The 27,818-nt window shown below is 42.2% G+C and overlaps 2 protein-coding genes across 4 annotated transcripts; both read left to right on the forward strand.

Moving 5' to 3' along the window:
- Nucleotides 1–32: 32 nt before the first annotated feature.
- Nucleotides 33–13,107, forward strand: KCTD21 (potassium channel tetramerization domain containing 21). 3 transcript variants are annotated; one of them, XM_049823501.1, is made up of 2 exons: nt 33–79; nt 7,090–13,107. In XM_049823501.1, exon 2 carries the CDS (start codon nt 7,120–7,122, stop codon nt 7,900–7,902), a length of 783 nt encoding a protein of 260 aa, XP_049679458.1. In that variant the 5' UTR covers nt 33–79; nt 7,090–7,119; the 3' UTR covers nt 7,903–13,107. The 3 variants fall into 3 exon arrangements, with proteins under 3 accessions (XP_049679458.1, XP_049679461.1, XP_049679459.1); XM_049823504.1 differs by lacking the exon at nt 33–79 and adding an exon at nt 80–115; XM_049823502.1 differs by lacking the exon at nt 33–79 and adding an exon at nt 2,765–2,934.
- A 1,637-nt stretch (nt 13,108–14,744) lies between these two features.
- Nucleotides 14,745–27,276, forward strand: ALG8 (ALG8 alpha-1,3-glucosyltransferase). The gene is made up of 13 exons (XM_049823259.1): nt 14,745–14,854; nt 15,527–15,605; nt 16,941–17,134; nt 18,487–18,596; nt 19,522–19,589; nt 20,137–20,263; nt 20,864–20,967; nt 21,080–21,200; nt 21,497–21,636; nt 22,443–22,582; nt 24,285–24,382; nt 25,459–25,531; nt 26,636–27,276. The coding sequence occupies exons 1-13, from the start codon at nt 14,772–14,774 to the stop codon at nt 26,865–26,867; spliced, it is 1,569 nt and encodes a 522-aa protein (XP_049679216.1). The 5' UTR covers nt 14,745–14,771; the 3' UTR covers nt 26,868–27,276.
- The last annotated feature ends 542 nt before the right edge of the window (nt 27,277–27,818 follow it).

Consider the following 27,818-nt stretch of genomic DNA (forward strand, 5'->3'; position numbering starts at 1 on the left):
TCCACGCCGCGCCCCCTGCTTCCTCCTCCTCCTCCTCCTCCTCCTCCTCCTCCTCCTCCTCCTCCTCCCGCGGTGCCCGGTAAGCGACGGGGCTCGGCGGCTGGAGGGGGCGCAGGTGGGTCCGGCGGCGGGGCTGGGAAGGGGATTCACCCGGCTTGGGGGGATTTGGGAAGGGCCGGGGTCACCCCATCGTTATCCTTTCCAAGTGGGGAAACTGAGGCACGGGGGAATGGGGACCGGCGGGCTGGGGAACCGCGCTGGTGTTCCGCGGAGAAACGCTGTGGGGTGGTGAGGGAAGGACGGGTGATCCGCCGCTCGGGGGTGTGTGTGTCTGTGGTTTTTTTTTAGTATTTTAAGCTAATTTAATAGTGTGAATGCCTGCCTGTGTAGGGAGGAGCCATACCTCTGGCTCCCCTTAACAGGGTAGGGCTCAGCGCCACTCTGCAAACTTTGCCTACCCCTACCCGCTTTCAACGAAACATCTCCGAAATTAAAGGATTTACAGTGGTTTAGCAAATCCAAGCCCTGTATGCTCACCCCCGGGCCTGGCTCTGCGTCCAGCCGAGCTGGGCCATCGATGTGCGGGAGCCGTACCCCGCAGAGGGTCTGATTCTGGCTGGCACCTACCTTGTTGGTGTAATTTCTGAGCGCTTTTTGCTAGCGTGCGGCTGCATCCGTGCTGGCAATTGGCTGCCCTCTAACTGGAGGGGTGTCCTGGAAGTGACGGTGTCGGTGGGAGATGGGATGGAAGCTGGATCGCTCAACCTCCCCGTGCGTGCATCGAGCAGTACGCAGGTGGTGGTCTGCCACGTGGGCGGATGGGAAGAAAAGAAAGAAGAGTATCTGGAAGATACTCCGAGGGTGCCGAGGGATCCCCATGTGCATGCTTGGACAGGACGTTAGAAATTAGTGAAAACCTTTGCTGGGGCTGGGATTCAATTGGTATATTGGACCGTACAAAGGGTTATATCAGCTGCTTGGAAGGAGAAGTGTTGCTCCGGCTGCTACGAGACCCCAAACGGGCTCCCTCCTGGCAGCCGGTGGCAGTGGCCTCCTGACAGTCTGCATTGCCCACACAGCAGCTCCTGAGCCCACGGGTGTCGGAGATCACGCCAGGAGGGCACAGAGCACCGCAGCACTTCGGCTTTTATTCTCCAAACCTCGCTGCAGCTGCATCTCTCTGGCTCTGCACTCCCTCTCCCCCTCCATCTTGTCTTCTGCCGTTCTCCTTCTGTAGCAGTTAACCTTCATTTTGTTCTCTTCCTACCCGCCGTGCACCGCTGCTTTCATTCCTCTTCTCTCAGGAGGAACCTGACCTTTGTTTTATATCCCTCCTTCCTCTTACTAACAGGGCACCAGCTTTATTTTCCTACCCCTGTCTCCCTACCCACTTCTCTTTATTGCTTAAATTCAGCGTCTGCAGAGAGCCAGACGTGCAGCCTTTTGCATCCACCTGCATCCCTAAGCAAGCAGCCCAGGCGATGCTCAAGGGCATCAAAGTGCAGGTCTGGGAAGGGATGAACGCACAGGATCGCACCCACAACAAACCACGCATGTCATGAAACTCCCGTTCACGCTTTCCCGTTGTTCGTGCCTCTCGTTGGCAGAGGAGCGTTTCTCTGTCTGACGAAGAGCGATTTGAAAATTAAATATAAATAACTGGCGGCTAACCAGCTGCTCTCCGAAGGTGGGCAGTCAGCACGTCTATCTCCGGGTATCGCAGCCGGCGGCAGATCGATACGGATCCTGTTTTACAGCGAGAAGGGAAGGGTGAGCCGTTGTTTTCCTGCCACGCGCCTGCTGGGAGTTGGAGTTCCCTCCCGGAGCTTGTCACCCGTGTCCCCAGCGCCAGCCTTAGGGGTGAGCAGCCTTTTCCCAAACGCTGGCTGGAAATTTCCAGTGGCTCACAGCAGTCCTGAAACAAAAAGCAGCTGCTTCCCACCCCCCACACCCCCTCCCAGCACTGTGTTTCGGGATATATTGCTCCTGGCAGACACGCCACTGCTCTGTTTCACCGACTGAATTTTAAGCTTTGAAGTGCTGCACTATATTTATTGGAGGGGATGATATTAAACGAGTGTCCAAAATTAGGTGGGTCTGTCCTACAGCGATGGGAAAACATGAGTTTTCCTCTCTGAGATTGCTATAAATAAGCATATGGGATGTAGAAATCATATTGTAAATGCTTAACCTTCTGTAGTTGAAGATGAGCTGAGATAAATCAATGTGCATCAGGGGTACGTGAAGGGAGGGTGAATCTGTCCTTGTGACAGATTTTATCCCAAATCCTTCCTTAAACCCCGCTCTCACTTGATGCCTACTGGCTGCTGCTGGTTAGGTAAGTGGTCAACTGAGTTTTTTATCTTTTTTTTTTAATCCCCTAAATACTATTTATTTTGTTTCTGCCATCCCTTTGTTGTTCTTTTATCATTGTTTTTCTCCTGTCTTTCATGGGGTGACTTTTAGGCTTCAAACTGCCTCATCTGCAGTCCCCATAACACAGTGGGGCACAAACTCGGAGCTGAGGGTCTGGATTTCCTCTGCGAAATCGTTCCCTTGAGAAGGGACAAGGCACAAAACTGGTCTGCAGGTACAGTCACAGCAAATGCCATGGGGCTGGGTGTGCCCAGGTCTGGAGTTCACAATTTCATGAGGTTTTTTTCCTCAGGATTTGGGTGTTTCGTGAAAACTGGAATTTTTCCTCAAACCAAAACGCGGGTTTCAGTAAGGCGTGATGGAGCAAAGTGATATGTGCAGAGTGTGGGGAATCTGGGGCAAAACCCAAAGCAGAACGAGCGTTGCACAGAAAGAAGTGTCTTTGCCTGATTATGTGTTTGCCATTAATGCCCTCTAATGAAGCAGAATGGAGCCCCATCCTGCGAACAACCACCTTCTCCTGCTGAACCACATTTAAAGTCTCCAGCTGCCACACAGGTGCCCAGATATTTCTTCTTTCAGACCTCCTTTTTAGCTGAAATCAATCCTGCCCCTCCCAATGCAGAATTAGTTCCTATAATGCATTACATGATCTGTCTCCTGTAACATTTATCTAGCTGATGTGGCTTTCACCAGCTCTCTTGGGCAATACTCAAAAAGCCAGAGAGGTTTTTAGTCTGGCTGCTCTTCCTGATGCTTAGCAGAAATGGTCCCCGGCTTGCTTTAATTTTATTGCCACTTAGGCATCCTTCATTGTGCCAGCCTAAATAATTCATCTCCTTTTTATATATATTTTTTTTTCCTCTGTGTGTATTTTGCAGTCCATTGTTACTCCTCAACAATTTCTTAACAGAACGGCACATATTTCACTATCTTAAATGCAGGTTTCCAAAGTTTTGGTCGTGGAGGGATGTTTTATGGGTGAGCTATTGAAGGCTACACTATAATATTAACCAGCAGCGCAATACCTTATGTATAAAATTAAAACCAGGGGCAATGACTGTGTAAATGTCCACATATCACTACGTCCGGCAGCAAAAGACCCTGTTGCTGCCACAGCATCCATTAACTCATATTTCAGGGGATGCTACAACGTTTAATGCCTTTAATGCCATGCATAAGGACTTCAGAGGCCATAAGCAGCCTGTGGGATGGACTTTGGAAACCCTGACAAGTCATCATGATCCACTCCTACCAAATTACAGATCGCTCTTGCTTTGCTGCTCTGTGTTTACTTAATTTCATTAATGAGATTCTCTGAACGACACTAGGATCAGCCCATTAACCCCGTCTTAGGTGTTGCCTCTGAAATCCTAAAGAATTGATTCATTTTCCTTCCCTGCCATTTGTAAAGTGAAATCTGTGCTTGCAATTGATTACTGCTGCTTTTCCCAAGAAATACTTGTATTAGGGTTTACTTGTCATGGAAATCAAGGCATTGCTACATATTTTCCCAAATAAAAACTTCTTGGTTTGTTTTCTGATCTGTTTAGTACCTCTTCTCCGCCCTGCTGGTATTTACAGCTTTGGCTAACCTAGTATTAGCTTTATTTTGTTAACACAGTGAGAGTTTTCTTCAGCTCTTTAATGAGACTGTTGAACAGAACCAGGCATACCAGATCTCTTTAGTGTTTCATAAACTTGCTGTTTCAGGGTAGATTATTTTTAACTGGAAAGATTTAAGTTATCATTTTTTATCTCAATAAGTAACCAGAAAAATCCTGTTTAAAATTGTCTTGAGAGAGAGAGAGATATACATGTCTTAAGGAAAAGTCCATGTCTCTCTGAAAACCACAGAAACTTATTTATTACTTTAGACTCTCCATTAAACTGCACTTTTTGGCTAACAAGAATAGACTACAGCTGTACCCATTTTTCAGAGTGGTTAAATACATAGTAATATTTATGCCGTTTCTTTATATTACATTTATGTTGGCAAATCATGACTGATGCTTTTTTATTTTGAGTATTACTTGTACACTTGTGGGTTTTTGCAAAGTTGGGTGGAACAGGCACTCAGTTAAATTATGTATGCAGACTTTTATTTATTAGCTAATTAAAGCACTCTTAAATGTGATGAATACATAAGAGGGGAAATAAGCTTATCCAAAGCTGCTCTACATTCAAAATTATTAAGCAAAGGAAGTGTTACGATAACGAAAGAACTGAGCTGATGGTTTTAAATATGTGAAGGCATCAATAAGTGAAAACAGGTAGATTTTGTCATTTTGCATGCTCTTTCATACCTTCCTGCTGTGTCAAACCCCATCACTCTTCCAGGTTGGAACCAATTATTTGCTGAACTAAACTCATGGGGTAGAAGGTCATTACAGAAATGTTCTCTATGCATCTGTTGAGAATGCCCCTGTGAGTAAAACGCAAGTTAAAATTTACAAGCCTTAGTCGATTGAAATGCTGAGGTGCTGACAGCAGCTTCTATTCCGGAGTTTGACTTTTCCAAAAAGTTCACCACTGCTGGTTTCTCTCAATTTACATCACCTGAAAAGATGATGACTTTAAATCAACTGTAGATTTTTTTTCCCCGTGATATTAAATACATCTGTTTTTAAAAGAAAGATGTATTTAAATCACTCTAAAAGCACAAAATAAATCCTCTTCACATCTTCAACTCTCAAATTAGATCTCTAGCTGATCTAATTTGAGTGAATTTTAAGTACTACTTGGGGAGCAGCTACACAAAAGGCTTTAGTGTATTTCTCTGCTTCCAAGAACCGTAAGCCAATTCATACTTGTCCTTGGTGACTGCAAGTTATAGCCTCCCATGTCCAAGATTAGATGCTCTCTTGGTAGCTCCTCTTCGTGGAAATGCCACAAAGCAGAAGTCATTTCCGTGCCGCATTCTTGGAGAACCTTTAGATTGCATTAGCAAAGTACCCAGGCCTAATAAACCAGGGTAGGGACTGCAAATGCTGGTTGGATGAGCAGAGAGAAAACTGACAACCCATTTAATCTTAATTTTTAGGAGTTTATGAAAAACTTTTTTCATAAATAAGTTTATAAGAAAAAAGCAGCAAAGTTTGACTTTCTTTCCCCAGCTACTGTCAAGTACGTTGGTTGGTTAAGGCAAAACACTCTGGATTTCGAGATCTGTTTCTTGCTATTAATTATTGTGCAGTGAGATATACACTGTGTGCGCAGGGTTAAAGAACAGAGTGGAATGTTGGTCTTAAAACTAGAAGTGAAATACGGATTCTGCTTTGACCTGTTCATTAGCTGCCCTAGGTTGGGCAAGATTTTCATAGCAAAATGTGCTTGCTATCTAGAGGCGTGTTTGTTTTAAGGTGCCTAAGACTATTACTTGGTTTTTAGCAGCCACAAAACAATTGATGTTCCAGCACAAGATGACATTCTTCCTATCTGTATTTTGCTGTGACTCCAGAGCTGATAATAGTGTTGTAGTGCCTATGAGTATTCCATGACTAGTCAGGAAAATGCCTGTGCTTAAGTTTAATTTTAAGGGAGCCGTTTGGTGGCTTTCTGTTGAGTGACTGTAGTTACTACAGCAAGAGCTACTTCCCGCCTCTGCAAGCAAACATGGATGGGTTTCCTGCTGACTAAGTCAATGATAGAACTGGGAATAAACTGTTGATTGATTTGGATTCAGCAAACAAGGAAAAACAGATTTGCAGGTCCTCAGCTATCAGCAATAAGGGCCCACCTTTTCAAGGCAGCTGAGCGGATCTGCAGTGGAAAGGGCTGCGTAGCTCCTTCCTCCTCCCTTGCACCAGCCCTGGCATTCATCTGCTTCTAAGATGTAGCAGAAACATATCCTGAATAGAAAATTATGTTTTTTCTCCCTAAACTGGTTCACTGTGGGGTCAGATGAGTGCCAAAGCTGGTGTAAGGGAGGAAGAAAGTATGGTGGAGAGTGAAGGGAGGTACGTCCCTTCCAGAGGCAGTGATGCTTAACTGCACCATAAAATAGCATCCTCCGTTTGTCTCAGCTGATTGCAGAGGAGCTGTGTGGAAACTACGTCAACTGGGATATGGCCCCAATTAATGAGGAAATGTTTTCTAAGGTAAAGCACGTTGGAAGGAGAAAGCCTGTTGGGTTTTTTTACTGAATGGAACCGCAGACTGTCGCGTGCTTACGGCAGCACTGCTCACTGGCTCCCTGCTAGGCTGACTGCACTCAAATGTGTGTCAGGGGATTCTGCTGCAACCGCTTTGTTGCTTTAATTATATCTTCAGGTGCCATGGAAAATGTTGGGGTGTGTCCAGTTCTCGTCCTCTCCTTTTTTTTCCCCTCTAAATTCTGTGTTCACGAGGGAGATGGGACCAGGTAAGCCCAGGACACAACTCTTGCTTTGAAGTCAGCAGTCATTCCGCTGTAGGCATCTGTGGGAGTGATCTCACTTTTAGCATGATTGTAAAGCTTTGCAAGACTCATGATTTCTGGTGCTAAATTGAACTAAACAAAGTTCCTGTTCAAGTCTGTTGAGAGAAAAAACATCCTTACGCTTGTTCTCAAGATACAACCTCCAAAAGTAATTCCCCACTTCTAATTTCTATGATGAATTCTTGCCATGTAGTTACCCTTATATATTTAGGACTTTTTATCTCTGTAGTTTAACCTTTCAAACAGGTAAATGCAACTAAATGTGTGGTGTTGGATTTTTGTTTTTGTTTTAGAATTAGTCCCAGCATCGTGACTTTTCCATCATGTCAGAACCCATCACGCTCAATGTTGGAGGAAAACTCTATACCACCTCTCTGTCCACCCTGACTAGCTTTCCAGACTCTATGCTGGGTGCCATGTTTAGTGGGAAGATCCCAACCAAGAAGGACAGCCAAGGCAACTGCTTTATTGACAGAGACGGCAAAATCTTCCGCTATATCCTGAACTTCTTACGAACTTCTCACTTGGACCTCCCTGAAGACTTTCAGGAAATGAGCTTGCTTCGACGGGAGGTAGATTTTTATCAAATTCAGCCACTGATTGAGGCCTTGCAGGAGAAGGAGGTGGAGCTTTCTAAAGCGGAGAAGAATGCCATGCTCAACATCACCCTTGATCAGAAGACTCAGACTGTTCATTTCACCGTCCGAGAAGCACCCCAGATCTACAGCCTGTCTTCCTCCAACATGGAAGTGTTCAGTGCTCATATCTTCTCCACGTCGTGTCTGTTCCTGAAGCTTCTCGGTTCCAAACTTTACTATTGCTTCAATGGAAACCTCTCTTCAATATCCAGCTACCTGCAGGACCCCAACCATTTGACCTTAGATTGGGTTGCAAGTGTGGACGGCCTTCCCGAAGAGGAGTACACCAGGCAGAACTTAAAGAGACTCTGGGTGGTGCCAGATAATAAGCAAATCAATAGTTTCCAGGTGTTTGTGGAAGAAGTGCTAAAAATAGCCATGAGTGATGGTTTCTGCATAGATTCTTCTCATCCACATACTTCAGATTTCATGAATAATAAGATTATTCGCCTAATTCGGTACAAGTAGGAATGGCTGTTTATTATGGTGCCAGCATGGAGATAACACAGGTTAAGTGTTTCCATTTAAAACACACTTACAGCCTAATTCAGAATCATGCTTATCTGGATTAAGAGTCACTAACAAGGAGATGATTTTCCTTTAATGTATTTACCAATACAACCTTTCAGAATATGTCCATATTCTAAGCGGAAGGAATATTGTCTAGCACCTGAATTAAGGATTGGTTCTGTCTCTGCCTCCACCTCTGACCTGCTGTACAATTGTGAGGAAAATCACTTAACTTCTGTCCTTCCTACATTTTCCAGTTGGAAAATGGGAGTGATCCTTAACCTATATCGCAAGGGGACGCGAGGGTTCAGTAATCAAGGTCTGGAGAGTATCTGGAGATCAGATGCAGTGGAAGATGCCATGGAGCTGCAGTGCAGCAGACAGCCCTGGGGGCACGTTTTCCATGTCTTGCCATATCACCTGTGCAGAGCATCCAGGAAGTTTGGTTGGATCCGCAGAGAAGCCTCCCCACATACACACACTCAGTATAGCTGCAAAGGGTGGTGCAAACTGCAAATGAGTAAGGGATCCTGTCTCTTTGGGTTCAGCAAAGGATTTCTGTCACCACCTGAAGCTGGCTTGGGTTTTTTCCTGAACGCTGTGAGGAAGCCCCTGCTCTGTTCTGCTTTCAGGAAAGCCACGTTTGAATGATGTGACTGGCATGGGGAACGACCAAGGAAGCCATAGCAAAGAGAACGGTGTTCTTACAAACTGAGAAGATTGTGGCTGGTGGGGGAACTTTGCTTTGGATGCTCTTAAACCTTTACTCTTACATTCCAAAAGCATCCAAGACAACTAGTCCTTTTCTTTCTCTTACAATGTTATATTTGTCTGGAGGATGCTGCTGAAACTTGCTGAGGCGGAGACAGATTTGGGGGCAGAGGCCCCCGAATATCTTCTAAATGTTTGAGCCTCTTCTGCCTGGACACAGCCTTCTTTTGGGCACATCTCCCTTCAGCAGTGCCTGGAGTGCATGGGATGCTCTCTAGGTAGGATGGATTCCTTCTCAAAAGACAACATTCCCATCAGGTTATGCCTAGTATTTTTTATTACAAAAACAGAGGCTCACTTTTCCTATCCTGGTACATTGAGCCTGTTTGGGGTTTTTTTACATCATTGTGAAATGGTCAGGTCACTAAGCTAGCATTTTACCCGCTTGCTTGGCTTCGGTGTCAGATTGTCAGAGGTAAGGCAGTGGGAAACCAGAGGTGATGACAATGGTCAAGCTCTTTTCCTACACACCAGATCTGTGCTATAATGAAGATCATAATCCACTAGCTGCATGTTAGCACTAAACATTTGTGCCACATTCAAGGTGGTTCATTCTCAGCTAATTACATTTAAAAGTATCTTCACTGTCTTTCCCTAACCACATTGCTACGTGTGCCTGAGAGACCTTCTGGAACATTTCCCTTTACGTCTCATGAGATAGAAGGGAAAATGCAATAACCAAGTTTTCCATTTAGAATTCTAGTGCTTCCAAAAGTTCTTAGCACAGGGCTGCAAAGCTCAGTATTGTTCATGTTCTTGTTTCCCAAAGTAACTAGTCTGTTGTTACATTAAGCTGACCTGTGAACAAGCATAAAGAAGCATTTTGTTAGTGTTGTGAAAAAGTGAGATAAATGCATTTCTACTGTCCCAAGCTGTAACTGCATGAACAACACAAATCAGCACGCTGAGGGTAAAAATGCACATTCTGCAGCTATTGGCAGCCTGTTACAAACAGCTGCCTCTGTCTGACTTGGTGCTAAACCGACATGATATATGTGGGACCATGTTGTTAAGAACCACTGACTGGGCTTGAAGCCCTCAGAACCATTAAACCTGGCAAGTTTTGTGAATTTTGAGGATTGTAAACAGGATTTTGTGGCCAAATTCCAGCTTGAGTCACTATATTCTTCTAATTTTAGTTGCATTAGGAAGAGCTCTTTTTTCCCCATCCCTGTCCTGAATTATAAAGCAGGAGTAATCTGTTCCAGAGGTTGCTGCATGCCACTAATAAAGCAAAGCAACCCCTCTGTGAAGCTTATTTCTGACATGAGTTTGCCAGTCAGCTGGACATTCACAGGGATGATCTATGCAGGTAATATGATTATGATCTGTAAAATACCATGTATGAACCGTCTTTCATCAAATCTATGTCTTGAAACAGGTATGCCTTTGCTGAATTTACAGAGCTTTTGGGGACTGTTGACAGTATTTCTTTTTAACCCACACCCTTGAAAGTAGATTTGAAATGATCTGTAACGGAAGTTCTTGTATGGCAAGACTGAAATAATACTTACCTGCAGTAATTTGTTTCCTGTCAGCTTGAGTTTATTCAAAGGTAAGAGCAGTAGGCTTAAATCTCATCTGCAAGGGGGGAAGAAGTCTGATCTACACCCTTTAGAGCTCTGGATTAGTACCGCTCCATTCTGTTTCAGCAAAATAAAAATATTTCCCAGGAGAGTTGAATCATTACTGCATTTTCTGGTGAAAGGCAAGTAAAAGGAGTCCATAAAAAGCACTATGCATAGCTTAATCTGGAGCATTTACTCCTCCTCTTTGTTCCCATCCCCTTTTCTTTTCTTTGGACAGCAGCAGCACCCACACTAAAGCAGTTATACAGTTTCTTAGAAGTATAAACAAGAAATTACAAGTGCCCCAACCTGGCCTAGACAGTAACTGGGGTAATTCTGCTGACATGGAAATACGGGTTTCAATCCCCACAGATTGAGGAGAGAACTGAACCCGGGTCTTCTCGGGGAGTGTTTTAACCCATCAGTCTATTATGCAAAAGATGGACGACTTAAATACACATTTATCTGTGCTCATGTAACTAAATCAGGCAAAGATATAGCTGGCCACAAATCTCTGTCATTTATTAACAGGCAGAGAGGTGCAAAATATCTCTCTTCTATATGCGTATGAGCTGCAAAATTTCCAACAAGTATAAAGACGTGAATGAAGACAGGCTTTGGGAGGAATAGAAAAACTTGAGATACCTCTAAATTGCTAAGCGGAATAAACATCTTTAAGCATGAGATACTATTTATAATGCCACAGTGGTTCTGCATGCTAATCGAGTATGTGAAATAAGCAGTAAGTGAATCACTTGCGATTGCAGGCAAACATATGTTATACAAATGCTGTTGCTATTTCAAAGTACTCACTAAGCTAAATTTATAGTTGCTCCCTAATTTTGCAGTCTGTGAGTTATGTTATAATGACTGTTTATAGGAATGTTCTCCCTCCAAAACATTTGTTCCCTCTTCATGTAGATAGCTGGCTTTTGTTTACCTTCTTTTTCTGAGCCCTAGAGGCGTAGCTTGCTTTTGTTTACCAGTCAACAGGACTGATGATTCTTCTTCTCAAGAGTTGCTGAATTAAAGAAAAGTGAACATGCACAAAGCCATATTAAGTACAGCACAACCCCATTGCTAGTCATGAAAAGCACTCAGCATTTATTAGCAGTAACACCTAAAAATTATTTCACTGTTGAGTGCAATATTCGCTCTCAGAACAAACTAATATTCTTCCTGTAAGGGTGTGAGAACAAGGAAAGGATCTAGTGAAGGTTTTTTCCCTTACAGTTTGAAGGGTGCTTTCTTCCACATCTTGGTGCATAACTCCTGTTATGATTCTGCCATATGCCTGTCTCCCTCCACACCTTTGTGTACAAAATGAGGCTAAGTCCTGCACTTTTTTTTAAACGGCCTACATGTTGAGAGAGCCACTGAACAGAGCGATCAGTAGTGTTAGAGCAGAAAAATACCAGAGTTAGGGCAGATGATAAACAAGTTATTAGCTGTAGTCTAATGGGATTTTCAGATATGGGCATGTGCATAGCACAGTGGGATTTCTTATATGACAAAAAGCATCTTAACGGAGCCCAGAAAGAATCACTTACAGATTTCTGTATGTGTTTTTTTAGGCTTGATAGCTCTTAAATATCTAACAATGTCCAGTTATAATGGACTGAAACCATACATAAATATTAAGATATCTTTGGTTCATGCAGCTGTTAAGGATCAGTAGGAGTTGGTGGGAGGAGTGTTTGTTGCTGCAGGCGGTGGTAGGGAAATAGAATAAATAGGTGAAGGAATTCACATGTTAACAAGAAATCCAGGATTTAGAAGGGAAACAATAAAGAATCTTGATGTGTTCAGTAAAAAAACCCAGCAAGGTAACAATGGAGGCAAAGATTTTGCTATGGAAGGAGGCTGTGATTAGAATGACTCACTGGTCCTTTCCAGTTTTAATCTCCTATTATGCAATTTAAATATTGATCATGCCAAGAGTTACACTAGTAACTTGTCAGTAGACAGCTTTGCTTCAATTTGCACGTGCTTTAAATCACCAAACATATGCACTGCTGTAGTTACCATATTTTAACTTGGTTGCTGAGTATAAATTGCTGCTTGAGTTCACTAGCAGTAAATACCTGCAATCAATCAGATTTATTCCCAGTCTAGGAAAGGCTGGTGGGGTCCATATATAAGGTTGACAGGAGTGATAAATATTGCCTTCAGCCATAGACTGTGGAAAATATATCTACAATCTTCTGATACTTCACAGATAAATGGAGAAGTTATGAAGAAGACTCCGTTGGGGAATTTAATTTTCACCCCATCTCTTTGAATTCCGTGTCACTGCTCAGAATTTCAATATATTTTGAAATATTTAACTGCCATTCTGTAATGACTCTCGTATCCACACACTGATGGACACAAACATGCAGGGTACAAGCAGTGCTAGTATGTGACCCTCCGAATAAGCCTTGTATGTGAATTAGTACAGGCAGTCATGCAAATACTCTGTGCGAGATGGACTGGATCGAGCATAAGTATGCAGATCACGCTCTCGGATTCACTTGGGAAAAACACAGGGTAGGGTTTCCCTATGAATTCAGAAAAAAAAAGGAGCTATAGGGGAGGGCTGTATGGAATAATTCCTTTTCTCTTCTCCCTCTTGGCATTCCCCTCTCTCTTATTTTCTTGTTCCTACTCCTAACTGTAGGATTTTCCTGTTGATCAGAATTTGGTCCCTAATTCACTAAAAGCCATGCTTTTGAATGAATACTATTTGGAAAGTGTCAAAAGATGGTTTTTATTTCTTACCACTTTCATAGAGAGCCTGTAGGGCTACCACATTTAAAAATCTGGTTGCATTTCTCTGCCTGTAACTCTTTTGTGAACTGTCACTAATACATATTTTAGAAAACAGTAAATAAAATGTGAATGAAGCAGGAGATGCTCTGCCTGACATACATTTCTTGAGAAGAAAGCATGCAGCAATGTTTGCCGAATCTGTAGCTTTTCCTCTAAGGATTTTACACAGTGCATCACTGCAATGCTTACCTAGACATCTCCATGGCTGAGAATTGTAGGAAGCTCCCCAAAAATTAGTGCAGTTGTAGAAAACTTGGATGAACAAGCCCTCCTAAATAACCACAACCATTTTAAATGCATTAGCTCACTTACGTTTCAAGCATTTATAAAGAGGATTCATTTCTCCAGTGAAAACCCTTCTTAATCTTAATGCTTTACCACTGTTTAACTTGTCTCTAGTCTCAGAGTTTGAACAAACTATAATATATTGCTGCTGTACAGGAAAAAATAAGTTTAACATTTATCTATATGATTTCATGCAGCCCTTATGGGGTACTATTGCTAGATAGGTGAAGGTTTGCTGTAAGGAAGCGAAAAGGCATCAGCCTTGCACGCCACCCTACAGGCTGGCAATTTCTTCCAGGTATTAAAAAATTGAGCTTTTTCTTCTGAAAGAGCACTTTATCCCTGGAAGCTGACTCAGACACGAGTGACACTGGTTGGAGATGGCACCTCCCTCAAGCAGAGCTAAGCTAATTTGAAGTGCCCAGTGCCAGGCAGCTGTCGGCATGAGAGCTGCCATAAATTCCTCCATGCTCTTCACCCAACATTAACTCACCCACAGACACCGTGTTTCTGGGCACGTGGGTGGACACTGGTCTCTGGCCCAAATGGCCACAGTTAAGCCTGTGCTGATGGCAAGCAGCATGGTGGGCTCCCGAGCACCCTGCCCAACATCACAGAGGGGATGCAAAGGAGCATCCAGAGAGAGATCCTGAAAGATTACGCAGATCCAGGGTAAGCTAGAGCCCTCCATCTCTTTAACCATATCCCAGGAACAAGGGAGCCTCCTGAAAGAAGCAATGGCTGAAGTTGAGCCCTGTAGGAACACCATTTCTTGGCTCTAGTAAATACAGAGGAGCATGAAGGGATAGAATTGGGGCTGCGCTAAGGTGATGCCAACCCTGTGTGAGACCAGTAACGATGAACATGGAACTGGCACCGCAGCCTGTCCCCTCCTCCTCACCGAGACGCTGGCTACCAGGAGCAGCCCAAACCCAGGCTGCTGCAAATCCAGCCCCACAGCGGTCCTATACCACCCCCCAACACCCCCTCTACCTCCAGACATGGTCCCACACCCACCTAACCCCACACCACCCAGGCCCATCAACCCCCCAACCCCACTGCTGGTCCCACACCACCCGATCTCACATCACCCAGGCCCAACCCCACACCATTCAGGCCCAACACCAGCCCACTCCTGAACCCCAAACCCAAGCCCCCCCCTCACGCAGCTCAACCCCCCTCACAGACCACCCGCCCAAGGCAGCCTCCCGCGCATGCGCAGTGCTGCGCCCGAGGCGGAGGCTGAGCGGGAAGGGAGAGGTGTGAGCGGCACGGCGCATGCGCACTCCCCGCCGCGGGCGGGGCCGTGGCCTTTAAACGTTGCCGGCGGGCCGCCGGCCGTACGGCGCATGCGCGGCGGTTCTGTCAGCTCGGCGGGAGGGGGGGTGCGACATGGCGGCGGCGGGCGGCCGCAGCTGGTTCCGCGCCTTGGCGCTCGGCGTGTCCTTCCTCAAGTGCCTCCTCATCCCCGCCTAGTAAGGAGCTTCCCTGGGGGGGTTGTGTGTGTGTGTGTGGGGGGGGACACGGCCTGTCAGCTCCCCCCCCCCGGCCCGGGGTGGCGGTTGGCTTCTACCGCCCCTCAGGGCGGCCGGGGATGGGGAGGTGGGGCAGGGGCCGGCGTGGCGCCGCCGTTCCTGAGGGGGCCATGGTGTCCTGAAGGGCCGTCTTTCCTTCGGGTGGTTGTGGGGAGCGGGTTGGTGCTGTCTCCTCGTCTTCTCGGCGGTGGGGAGTCGCTTCGAAGTGTTTGAAGGCGCTTATGGCCAATGCTGCTGTGTTGTTCTTCGGGGGAGCTGGGGCGGGTTTAAAACATAAACGCTTTTTTAATTTTAAAAGGCGCTGTAGCTTTTTTCCGCCAGAAAAAAAAATAAAAATCAAATTGCTATTAAAAAGTCAGTCAGAACGTGGAGTTTTGGCATTACATGTCAGGAAAGGGCGAGCTATAAATAATTCTGGTCCTATAGTCGCCTGTATGTGTCCTTGGCACAAAATTCATGGAGCATCTTTGTTACTGTTCGAGCTACTTGATCAAAGTCTTGGAAGCTGTCCTAGAGCTGATCATTGTAGGTTTCCTTTTTATCCGCCTGTGGTAGTGTGCTCTGAGATGTTTTTCCTTTAAGTATGTGACTCTTAACATAAACCTTCTGTAGTTATTCCACAGATTTTGAAGTACATAGGAATTGGCTTGCCATCACTCACAACTTACCCCTCTCTCAGTGGTACTATGAAGTAAGTATGTGTTTGGGTTTTTTTAGCTGTGTATAAATTACAGGCATATTGGGTATGTCAGCCTATGCAAATGTTAGAGGAGAAGAGCTTTTATTTGCAGAACGTACAACATCATGGATACTGATGGTTGGCAGCTGCATAGCAGTGGTTCAGAAACATACCAGTTGTGATTTGTTGGCTCTGTGTAGCATTTAGTTAAAAAATAAGAAGTGTCTGGGGAAGCTGCTAGTACTTACGAAGGTGAAATGGAAAAGACAATTAAGGCACGTGGGGTATTAGAAAGGCTGTGTAATGCAGGAGCAAGTTGCATGGTAGTCTTAAATTGCTGCTGTCTTCACTCTTGTCATTAATGATACACAGTTATCATGATAAAGAATGAATCATATAAATGGGTCTATACATTATGAAATCAATCATTGTATTAAAGTTTTGAGCCTCTGCTGGTGTGCTACTAGCATGCATCGATTTTAATTTAGGTGAATCACCTTTAAGTTCATGATAGATTAAAACCCAATTGTGTAGGCTGAGTCTATTTCACAATATCTCCTTGAGTTCTGGGGTAAATATCAGTCTCTAGTACTCTTCCTCATAAGTGTCTGGGAACTGTATATCCAGGACTAAATAATTGGTGCGGCTCAGAACTTTCTGACAGGCTGGTCTAATGCTGTAAAAGAAATTCCCGCAGATGCTAGTGCGATCCCAGTGCCAAAGGATAGGATGCCTTTTAGCAGTGTAACATAAGCATTTGGGAACATGCACGCTGACAAATATACCCCATCTCAACCTGCTCTGTTCCTCCTTCCTCCTTTCCTGTTTCCACAGCTAACGAGTTAATTGTTGGTCAGGGCATAATAATGGTCTGTATGGGAAAAGATCAAATAATACTATTTGATCTTAATAAGGTCTTATTAGAATTAAGACTTGTCGACTAATGAGTAAAAATAATTTTGAGACTGTAGCAAGGTTGATTGTGCTGGTGATTCCTCTAACGGAGACCAATATTCACTGTGAGCTATTTTATTGCGATTTTTTAATATTGGCCTTGTTACTGTAAGTTGATATATAAAGAACAGGCAGTTACATTGGTTAGGGGCAGATACACAATGTATGGGACATTTCTTTCTACTAATGAAGAGATGTCCCATCCCTCTACCAGTACTACAGCTCAAATCATGTTCAGCATGATACAGCTGGCTACTTCATTGTGAAGTAGTTTCTGTTAAAGAGAGGCTACTGAGATAAAATACATCAGTTGATTTACTGTGATGAACTGTACCTGAAGAACTGTAAACAGCATGGATTGTGTTAACCTATTTAATCTTATTTTGTCTTTAGGCAACTTCGGAATGGACCCTGGATTATCCACCATTTTTTGCTTGGTTTGAATATGCTCTTTCGCACATTGCCAAGTACTTTGACCCCAAGATGCTGGTTATTGAAAATCTAAATTACACCAGTCGTGCGACCATCTTCTTTCAAAGATTTTCTGTCATCTTTACAGATATCCTTTTCATATATGCAGTTCGTGAGTAAGTCTTAATATTCTAATTTTAGGGAAAGTGGGTAGTCTTTAATATATGGACCTTTTCTAGAGTAACAACAAATAATTTGTATGAATAAGCTTGTAAATGCATGGAAATATCACAGTTGCTTTAACCTATTCAGGGAGTAATTTGGAACACACTGCTAAACACAAGATGGCTTGTTCTTGGAGATGCTATTGCTGTATGTGTGATCAGATTTGTACGCATTCAGACATTAGCTGCTGTTTCACATGTTATAGGTGTTTTGTTTCTGTCACTGGGTTCATTTTGCAGGAGTTGCAGGAGAGCTTGTGTGCCCCCAACTGTGTTTTCCTGTTATGTTTCTTATTACTCTGTTGTTCTAGAGTAGAAGCATAAAGGAAACTTGTGACAAAATGCCAGTATCATCAAATACGTGAAGTCGCTCCAGTATTTTTTTTATTCTTGATGATAAACTGATTATTCCAAGTCTAATTTAACAATATTAAGATTGTATGTTTTCAGTGTGCCTTGACTTTGCGAAGAAGTCTTTATCTTGCACCTAGAGAGTGTGTGTGGGGCAGGTGTTTTGAGAAATATGTTGCCTACCTTAACAATTTGGCTGTAAACAGTCTTCCCTCATTCTGTTCTATCTGCTCAAAATCTGAGTAGAAAGCTCTCTTGCACTGGAGCACTACCTATACTCGTTTATTTACTTTATTTGAAATGGGCTAGCTTTGCATTGTGTCTTTTTTCCTTTTATTGTTCTGACTCAAAGATGTATGAATGAGATGGCTTTCTTAAAATGTCTCTACTAATAGTATTTCAACACAAATCATCCACAACTTCTTAATCTGATCTAACCTTACCTTCAAAAATAACATGGACCATATGGTGTCACACTGAGAAGTAATAAGATGTTTTTAACCAACAGAAATAGCTCATAATATTGGGGGTGGGGGGGGGGGGTGGGGGGGTGTTATGAAGAGTTTAATGTTCTACTGAGGGCCCTAAATACAACTTGGTATGTTGCCTCCAGATGTAGCAAAACGTTGCTCATTCATGAGAAGTTGATAGCAAACAGGTTATGTCAACTATACTTACTACTGAATGTGAAACTTGAACCTGAGACTAAGTTACTTAACATAAACTTTAGCATGTGGAACATACTACGGCTACTGAAATTTAAAATCCCTTTTTTACTAAACTTTATTCATGACACTGTCTTCTCTTGATGAATTTAACAAGAATTTTATCGTTGCCTTCCATCTTAATAAAACAGTTTTCTTCAGGTTAAGTGTACTTCTCAACTCTTAAAAGCAACAATGTTTTTGTTGGCCGTTTCAATTAAGACTTCTGTTTCTTCTTCTCTTGTTCAGATGCTGCAGATGTGTAGATGGGAAACGAGCTGCAAAGGATATCCTGGAAAAACCAACATTTATTCTTGCTGTTCTGCTCTTGTGGAATTTTGGGTTGCTAATTGTGGATCGTATCCTTTCAAACTGTTGGGGGTTGTTTGTGGTTTGTTTTGTTTTTTTTTAATAACCTGTTATAGCATGTGGTACAAACCCATGAATATTATTACTACTATCACTGCAAGTAATGCTACTTTATGTTCCTGGGGTTAGTTGAATAACTGCATGTTTTCATTAGAGTTATTATTTGGCAAAATGGAAATCGTTCAGTTTTTGGTCCAGTTTGCCAGAACTGCAGGAGGTCCAGTCTGGTAGCAACATGCCTGTTCCTGCTGGCTGCTCCTCCTCTGCTTGCCTACAGAATTATTAGCAGAGAGCATCTTTTTTCAGGGTGTGGTTCTAAGTTTGTCCCATGGCAAGGAAAATCTTAGCAGTGCTTTATGTGGTTAATGTTACATGAGAATTAGCAAGGCTTTTTGAAGAGGATATAAAAATAACTCTGAAAAGTATTGACATAATGTGCATCGACCTAGCTGAGGAGGGAACAAAAGGGGAAAACAACAGTAAACTATTTTATAGGAAGAACTCTTTTTTTCTGTCCTGGCCCTTGTTTAAGTTGCCTGCTTACAGGTGGTAGGCGATAAGTGAGGGCTGCTGTCTCCATCAACCAATGTGAAGCAGAAACTAATACTTAAAAGTTCAAAAAGTGGAGAATTAACCTTTTATTTGTTTTGGTTTATATCATACAAGTTGCATGATACATATGTGGTCAGATTGTTATGCTTCATTTCATCAAGATAATGTACTGCTATTAGTAGATTTTGTATCTGCTTACAAATATGGTTAAGTAATGACTTCATGTCTATGGAGTGAATTTAAGGTTATTTTCTTGATTTAAGTTCCATTTTAATTTGAATTTATTGTTTATAAGTTTGGGTCTTCCCCAGAAGACTGATAGTAAAGAAAGCTTGCTTTATTCCTTTCTTGACTCAAGTTCAGATATTCACTTCCAGTACAATGGCTTCCTGTTTGGGCTGATGCTTCTTTCTGTTGCCCGACTATGGCAGGTAAACTTGAGTGGCTCTTCTGTTTGTCACTATGTATTTTAGGTGCATTAATTAGCTTCACTGAGCTGCTCATATTGCAGGTATTGGGAGCAGCTCAAAGTTGAGGGGTGCTAAGATGGATGTCTAATTATTTGTTTAGTTTGGGGGAAAGAGGAGAACTTGAAACTCACCATAATTGCTTGCTGATGCTGCAGCATTGCATTTCCCCCGTGAAAGCTAAATTCTGTGTTACAACTCACCAACGTGGCGTGGTTTCCTGCTATCTTATCTTCTTCCAAGTCACTAGTCCTTAGAAAATGGACCTCTGAAGCTGTGGGGAGGTGAGGCCTATCCCAGTTTTCCAAGTATCATGTGATGACATAGTGTCCTCCTCCATACCTGTTGTGCATAACACTACTGAGTTTGTAATTTGATGTAAACACTCGTTTGTTTTTCATGCCTATGATAAATGTTCTGTCACCTTAGGAATACAATAGAGGACCATTACAAGTTATTACAAAGGGAGAACAAGTAGAAAAGCTTGGGGTTTGTTTTGTTTTTGCTTTAGAAAAGATACCTGGAGGGCGCTCTTCTTTTTGCTGTTCTTCTGCATTTCAAACATATCTACGTGTATGTGGCCCCAGCATATGGCATTTACTTGCTGCGATCCTATTGTTTTACTGCAAATAATGCAGGTAAGATGGGTTTTTCCTTGCTCACTTCTGGGGGATTGTGTTAATTAATGGGGTCTGGGGAAGACTGAGACATGCGGATACCATCAGAATTGAAACGGCTGTTGGTCAAAAGAAAATTCAACTTGGGTAGCAGGGTTGGTAAGATCTTTAAAGATCTTTGAAATTTATGTATTTTTTTTAAATTCATGTTTTGAGTTCTTTATTAAGAAAAACCAACATGAACAAACTGCAGGTGGCAGTTTGAAGCCATAAGAATTATTCTGGTTATGAAATGATTAGATAGCATCAGAAGCTATTTCAAAGTCCTCCTTTGAGTTTCTCTCCACTTAGCAATGAAAAACATGTTTGATTTTCCTCACATTAACAGAGAAGGTGCTTCTCTTGAAAGAGAAAATACTGGAAGTTTGTATAATGGAGGACCTGCAATGTGGAAAAAGTAAACGCAAACTAACTGTTGAAGGAGGCAACTGAATGTATTGACATAAAAGGCTGTATGTTTCTTTTAGACAGGTGCTAACAATTCACTATTAGTGTGGAATGTTTGGTCTCCCTCTCCACTTGTAACAGTAACTGCTTTCATAATCTGTTTGCTTCTTGTAGATGGATCCCTGAAGTGGAGGAGTTTCAGCTTGCTTCATGTAACTCTTCTGGGATTGATTGTCTGTCTTGTTTCTGCTCTTTCACTGGGCCCCTTCATAGTATTGGTAATAACCCCCTTTTCACCTGTCATTCCCCTGAACTGTTAGAAAATAGTTATAAAAATATAAACCATGTCTCATCTAAAGAGACCATTTCTTTCTTTTTTGTTTTCTGTAGGGGCAGCTGCCTCAAGTCATTTCACGGCTTTTTCCTTTCAAGCGAGGCCTCTGCCATGCTTATTGGGCCCCTAACTTCTGGGCTTTGTACAATGCCATGGATAAAGCACTAACAATTTTTGGTACAGTATGCTAATCTTACTATATGGTGCCTAAATGCAGATAGAGCTCTCTGGATTTTAGTCTTCCTTCCCCATTTGAAATTCAGGTAATACATTACATTTTTGGATTGCCTTAAATCACTGATTGTCTACATAATCCAGTGCAAGATAAGTTTCCAGCAGTAGGTCAGAAATCAATCTTTCCTCTCTGCTGTCCTTTAGAGAAAGAAAAGACTTGGCCATGTACTTAGTTCAGCTACTTCATTTTCTTCATTAACATTTACCAGTTTGTGCGGTTTTTTATGTTTTATTTTTAGGTTTAAGGTGTAATTTTCTTGATCCCACAAAAATTCCTAAAGCCTCAATGACAGGAGGGCTGGTTCAAGAATTTCAGCATACTGTCCTCCCTTCTGTGACTCCACTGGCAACGTTAATCTGTACTTTCATATCTATATTGGTAAGAACAAATAATATTTTTTGGAAACTTGAGGTGTTTCATTCCCTGTAGATTTTATTTGATTAGCATGCACTTCACATGAATTTTAATTCCAGGGCAACAAATTAGTTTTCTTTAAAAACAAAACCAATTATTAGGATAAATGTGGAATTAATATCTTTCTTGATACACAATATTACTTTCTTCAAGTATGGCTAAAAACATGGCCTGTGTCACCTCTAGAAGAGTTAAGAGATTAAAAGCAGTCTTGGATCAAAACCACTGTGCATGCTGAGCTAGTAGTAACCTTTTGTAATAAGTGAGTTGAACTAAGATGCAAGTAGAGATACCGATGGAACTGTTTGGGCAGCTTACGGTGTTCCTAACACCATAAGCTACAGGTAAGCTTAGTGTTCTTCATGTGACAAGCAAAGAATTGAAGGTTCAATAAGTAATTACTTGGATACAGAGTCTTTCTCTTATGAGCACCTAGCCTTTAACTGGAAATCTTTTTTTCAACACCTTTATGTAGTAACTTTGATAAAATGAGTTTGGTGGCTTAGATTCAAAGACAGTTCTTGCAACACGAGTTGCCTGTAGTCTTTCAGTCTACTTTTTCCCTCCTGTTAGACTGATGAAGTCCTTAAGGCTCTACTCATACATCCAGAGACTCAGTTCCTCCAGTGCTATATAATGCTTGTGCCACATAAGCACAACCTGGGTGTAGTGGTGTTTATTAACATTGAAAAAACTCTCATTGGACAATGGCTTGTGTTCAGGATTGCCAGACTTTTCACTGAAGTCCTGTTTTTGCCTGTTGTTTCTAGCCCTCTGTTTTCTGTCTTTGGTTTAAACCTCAAGGGCCCAGAGGCTTTCTGCAGTGCCTTGTTCTTTGTGCGTTGAGCTCCTTCATGTTTGGCTGGCACGTGCATGAAAAAGCAATACTCCTTGCTATTCTGCCTTTAAGGTAAGTGAATTTTGTACATAGTTGGCCAAACTGGACCTGCAGCCACTTGTTGAGGAATCATCAAATAGGATCGCTTTGTTTTCAGTATATTTCAGAAAATGAACACGTTTATAGAATGCCTTAAGCTGTAAAATTTTAGTGCCCTTCAAGTAGGTTAATTTCAGGCACAATAACACGTGGCTGCCTTTGCAATAGAATGTGCTGGTGCTTGTATAGCATATGTAGGAAACTGGTGCGGTGTTAAACGAACAGTATCTTTTATGACATACTAACAGTGGCATATACTTTACAATAGTTTGCATAGACAGAAGCTTTAAGTAGAGCTTTGTTGGTAGTAGCCCATTCCTGTATCAGCTCTGTGGGGCACAGCAAAGCTTTGTACTAACTTACGGATGATCGGAAGAACAGAAGCATATGGTATTGGGATGATCAAGCAATCAGTTTAGGAGTCTGACACACAGGCCTTACCACTGCATACTCTTTTGTGTCTCTTTGAATGCTGAGCTGTGTTAAGATGTATAGTATACAGAGAATCTCTGTTTTGTTTCAGATGCTTGATGGCTTTTAGAATAATGCAAAAAAAAAATAATCCCAAAACAAAAAACAAAACAAACTGTGCTTGTGAAAGAATGGGGTTCAGACTTTAGGCTGCATGTGGACCCACAGCTCTTAAAAGAATTTATTTAGCTTCCTCTTGAAGCCTCCTTTTCTCCGTGACAGCTTGGGAGCAGGCTTGATAAAACGTTTCACCCATGTGACATGGTGGACAAAAGCAGGCTGCTTTCTTAGGCCTTTTCCTTCCCCCACTGTTATTACTGCATTTCTGCAGTACATTCATTACACTCAAAAAGTCTGACCTGTTTGTTGTGTGTCTTGTGGCTTTGCCTTTTAAAGAGAAAACTTAATTGGCTTGCCTGGCTTGAAGCATTTGACACTGCTGTCATACTCAAGCTTGGCAAGTGTTTGTAGTTGATTTAGTTCTTTTTCTGTCTGAATAGTTAAATTTTGAGATCTGTTCTGGCAGGGACAAATATAAAAATACTGTAGCCTTTTAGCTGCTGGGCAGCTCCAGCCTTGATGAGTGCTGTGGTTCATATTTTAAAAGCTACGTAGATTGTTCAGGAGCCAACTGAGGAAAGGGACCTTCTGCACTATGCTTGACAAGAACAATACACAGTTTCTAATAAAAGGACTTTATGCCTGATTTAGGGTAGAAGTGAGACTATAGTTCATAAGCTGCCTGACCAATACTGCTACAAACTGTATTTTCCTTGTTCTTTTAAGTCCTTGAGACTTAGTGATGTTTAAACTCTTGAAGTGAGACTTGTGAGAGGTGGGGAATTAGCATTGGCAAAACAAAAGGAAGGAGGTGAAGCAGGGATGACAATGTTGGCAGCCAGCTGGCAAAGGAAAAAGACCATTTGTAGAAAACTCCAGGCCCTTCTGATGTGTGTGTTCAGTGGGTGTGGGGGTTTTCTGTCGGGAGGGTTTCCTGGCTGATTTTTCTCCTGCATTTTTATCTCTGAGGCCACATGTCATGGAAGCAGGAAACTTCACTACGGGTCCAGTGTTTGGAGGGACTGGCATGCTATGAAACTCTGTTTGACCTGTTCTTCAGTCTCTTGTGAATTGTGTAGTGTTTTGCTGAAATTAAGTTTATTTGCTAAAAGACAAAAGCATAACAAATTCTTGTCATTTTTAGCTTGTTGTCTGTTCAGAGAGCGAAGGATGCTGGCATCTACTTGATTCTGACAACAACAGGGCATTTCTCACTTTTCCCATTGCTGTTCACACCACCAGGTAAAGTGTTTTATTTTCTGTGCTTTCATCTTGCTGCTTTGGGTTTTTTTCCCAGAGATGATGTGCAGGTAATTGTTTTGGATTATTTTATGTAATATGTTGGAAGTTGCAAGAGGCTGTATGTCAGCCTGTTTCCATAAATACAAACTCAATTAGTGAAAAGAAATGTTGGTTTAAGCAGCTGTGGAAGAGACACAGGCTTTAAGTTGAAAGAGATGGGAAATTGTCATAGTCAATATTTGTTATCCCTCATTCTGCCACAGTTCTAGAAAATTCCCCCTGTATAACATAACCGTGTGAAGCAAAAGTGATAAAGACAATCTGAAACCACAAACCTGGCAGCTGCTACGTCATGCTGTTGGTAATGTGCTTAAACTAAAAAATCACACAGCAGCATCAGTTAAATGAAGTATGTGTAGGGACAGATTTGTCTTTGTGACCAAAAGCTGTTCCTTCCTTCCTTCTTTCCTCACCCTCCTCCCCTTTCAATTAATTAAGAGTCTGTTTGCTTCACTTAAACCCTAGGCCATCATAGCCGTGACAAGGCTATGACGCTGTATTGATTGTCATCCTTCTGGGAGAGTTCAAATCCAGACACTCGCGCCTTTCTGGTCTGATAATGCTGCTTATTTGCAATAGTGAAGCTGCTGCCTTTAGAAATGAGAAACTTCTTCTGAGTTCTCTATTACTTAATTTTTATCTAGCCTGCAGCCTAGAACTAGATAGCATTGATTTGGCTGTCACCTGTGTTTTAAGCTTTCCAGTGATTTCTGATTTCTTTTGGATAGAAAAACCTTATTTGCAGTGCTATCTTAAATTGTAATTATAATTAGTGTATTCAGTATGTTTATAGATAATTGAAGCAAGTGTATTGCAAATGCTTGGCATTTGCTTTAGTAAATATCTATGCTTTATTTTTAGATGTCCTAAGCAGTAAAACATTTAGTTCTGTTTGGAGAAAATAATTAAGTTGGACAATGCAAGTGTGACTAGTAGGATTTAAAGATACTGCAATTTATGTGACAAAAGGATTTTATAATTAATTTTGAAAGTGTGTTATGTTCCTTGTATTTCAGAACTTCCAATTAAAATACTGCTTATGCTGCTGTTCACTGTTTATAGCTTCTCTTCATTGAAATCTCTATTCAGGTAATTAAAGAAACTTGTTCCCAATGCCAAGAACAAAACCATTTCTTCTGTCTACTGGGAATGGTGGTGTTGTAAGGGACAAACAGCACAGAAAGCCAATGCTGAAATATCAAACTGAAGTGTTACTAGTCAAAAGATGCTGCTGTTTCTGTTCTCAGGAGGCAAGGCTTAAGTTAGGATTATTATAGCTTATCCTTGTTAGGTTTGAATTGTGACAGCTGCTCAGTTAGTCCCTGCAGGCTGTAGATCCCCACCTGCTTGATGTGCTATTCAAGCACAAAGTTGTAGTGCTGTAGCCTGTGAGGATTTAATTCAATATTGGAGCAGTTATTACAGTGAGTTACCTGGAGACTGTTTACCAGGAGTTATAAATATTACTGTCTGTTTTTTTGCAGTAGTGCTTAGTATTTTAATGTGTGGAAGGGACAGGTTGTTGCAGCTTCTAAGCGTGTGTTATTTGTAACTTGTCAACATCCCCTGCAAAAACTTGGTTGACAACATGTAATTGCCCAAACTGTCCTGTGTATTTTTACAGGCTGTTGATCTGTTACCCACTTGACCAAAGGTAGTACTTATCCTTATAACCCCTATAGTCTCCACTTTCCTATTTCCCAAACTTTTCATGGCAAAACCAAGCTGTACTGAAGGATGTCAGAAATGCTATAAGCCTGTATTTCCTTTGCAAGAGAGATTGGCTCATAGTACATCCTACAGAAAGCTTGAGGGAAGAGGTTAAGATAAATCTGACATTTCCAGTCTTTGGACATCAAACAGCTTTGGAACAAGTGTGTGTGTGTGAGAAGGTCTCTTTTCAGTTGTTCACTGAAATAATGTGAGGTGAAGCAGAGCAGCTGATGAGATTTCTACTTAGACTCCAAGGCATCTTGGAACCTGGTGTAAAAGCCACGTGATAAGGAAATTAGCTGTACTCTGTTATCACGCTGGGTTTTTTCCTACTGAAACTTTAAATTATTATTTAAAGACTTATTGTGAACTAATGGGGGATATTTTTGCACTGGTTACCAGTGATAGGTGAAAAATGGAATAGTTGGGTTTAGTTACCATCATGTATTTTAACACTTTTTTTTTTAATTCCTCTGACAGGAGAGAGAGGCCTCTCCTTAACTGGCTTGAAACCATCTACCTTGTCCAACTCGTGCCTTTGGAAATCTTCTGTGAATTTATATTTCCTCTGACCCCCTGGAAACGGCACTTTCCTTTCATCCCTCTGTTGATGACCTCTGTGTACTGCGCTCTGGGTGTCACATACGCCTGGCTGAAACTCTATGTCTCTGTCCTGACTGAACGAATTTCTGTTAGACAAAAGGCCGAGTAAAGCCACGGTGTTGGGACCAGTCCCGGGTTTGAGGGGATTATCGGGCACTGTGAGGGGTTGTCACGAGGATGTACAACTCTTGATAAAACACAGCATATGTGTGGCATTGTCGCGAGGGGAGTTTTTCTTCCAACACTTCTGTACTGCCCAACGAGGATACCTCTGATCAGAAGCGCTTGTCACAATAACATGGGGCGTGGTGAGATGCCACTTGCCATGGGTAAACTGTGAAGCTTAACAAGGTCCAGACTTCTGTCCCGAGGAAAACCTGCCCAGCTTTCCCAGTACTGTTTATATTTGAATAAAAATTGCTGTGGCACATTACAAGGGATCATTGCTGTGTAGAAGAGAGCGTTGTAACTCCTTTCTGTGGAATATGTAAATTAAAAACTTGATATTTTTGTTTTGAGCATTTCTTGTGGGTTGTTTTACCTCATGTCGAAGCCCTGCTTTTTGAGGGACACCCACACAAGTGTCCAGCTGGAAACTTGTCCTGTGGTGCTTTGTCAAACCCTTGAGCTGTGTCCCTTTTGATCTCCTTCTTTCATACAATCTTTGCAAAGAGGTTTTAATGTTCTTCTAACATGTAATTTTGTAGACCAAATTACCAGATTGAGGCATGCTTCTGAAAGGAAATTTTTTAATGCCATTAAGTGTATGGGATAATGTGGCTGGATAATCATATTTATTTGCAATTCATGTAAACTTCTGCAACTATGGCAAAAGACCACATGTCCACAGTTCCTCTAGTAAACTGAGGAGGAAGGATATCGTGTTCTGCCTCGGCAGAATCGCGTACCCTTGAAGACAGCAGTTACCTACAGCTTGATGCAGTTCATTGTTGCACTTTTTTTAAACCCTATGGAATGGTCCCTAAACAATTTTGCTCTAGCAATGGGGGTCTGGTTTGGAGCCCAGCTCTGACACATGAAACTGGGAGGGGATGGATTT

Source organism: Accipiter gentilis, chromosome 19 (assembly GCF_929443795.1).
Source record: "Accipiter gentilis chromosome 19, bAccGen1.1, whole genome shotgun sequence".
In the NCBI taxonomy this organism is placed as follows: Eukaryota; Metazoa; Chordata; class Aves; order Accipitriformes; family Accipitridae; genus Astur; species Astur gentilis.

What these genes read in the sequence shown, in the direction of transcription:
- ALG8 (XM_049823259.1), top strand. Translation starts at nt 14,772, where the DNA reads ATGGCGGCGGCGGGCGGCCGCAGCTGGTTCCGCGCCTTGGCGCTCGGC. An exon ending in TTTTACTGCAAATAATGCAG is followed by an intron (nt 20,264 to 20,863) that starts GTAAGATGGGTT and finishes TGCTTCTTGTAG; the next exon opens with ATGGATCCCTGAAGTGGAGG. An exon ending in GTACTTTCATATCTATATTG is followed by an intron (nt 21,637 to 22,442) that starts GTAAGAACAAAT and finishes TGTTGTTTCTAG; the next exon opens with CCCTCTGTTTTCTGTCTTTG.
- KCTD21 (XM_049823501.1), top strand. Translation starts at nt 7,120, where the DNA reads ATGTCAGAACCCATCACGCTCAATGTTGGAGGAAAACTCTATACCACC.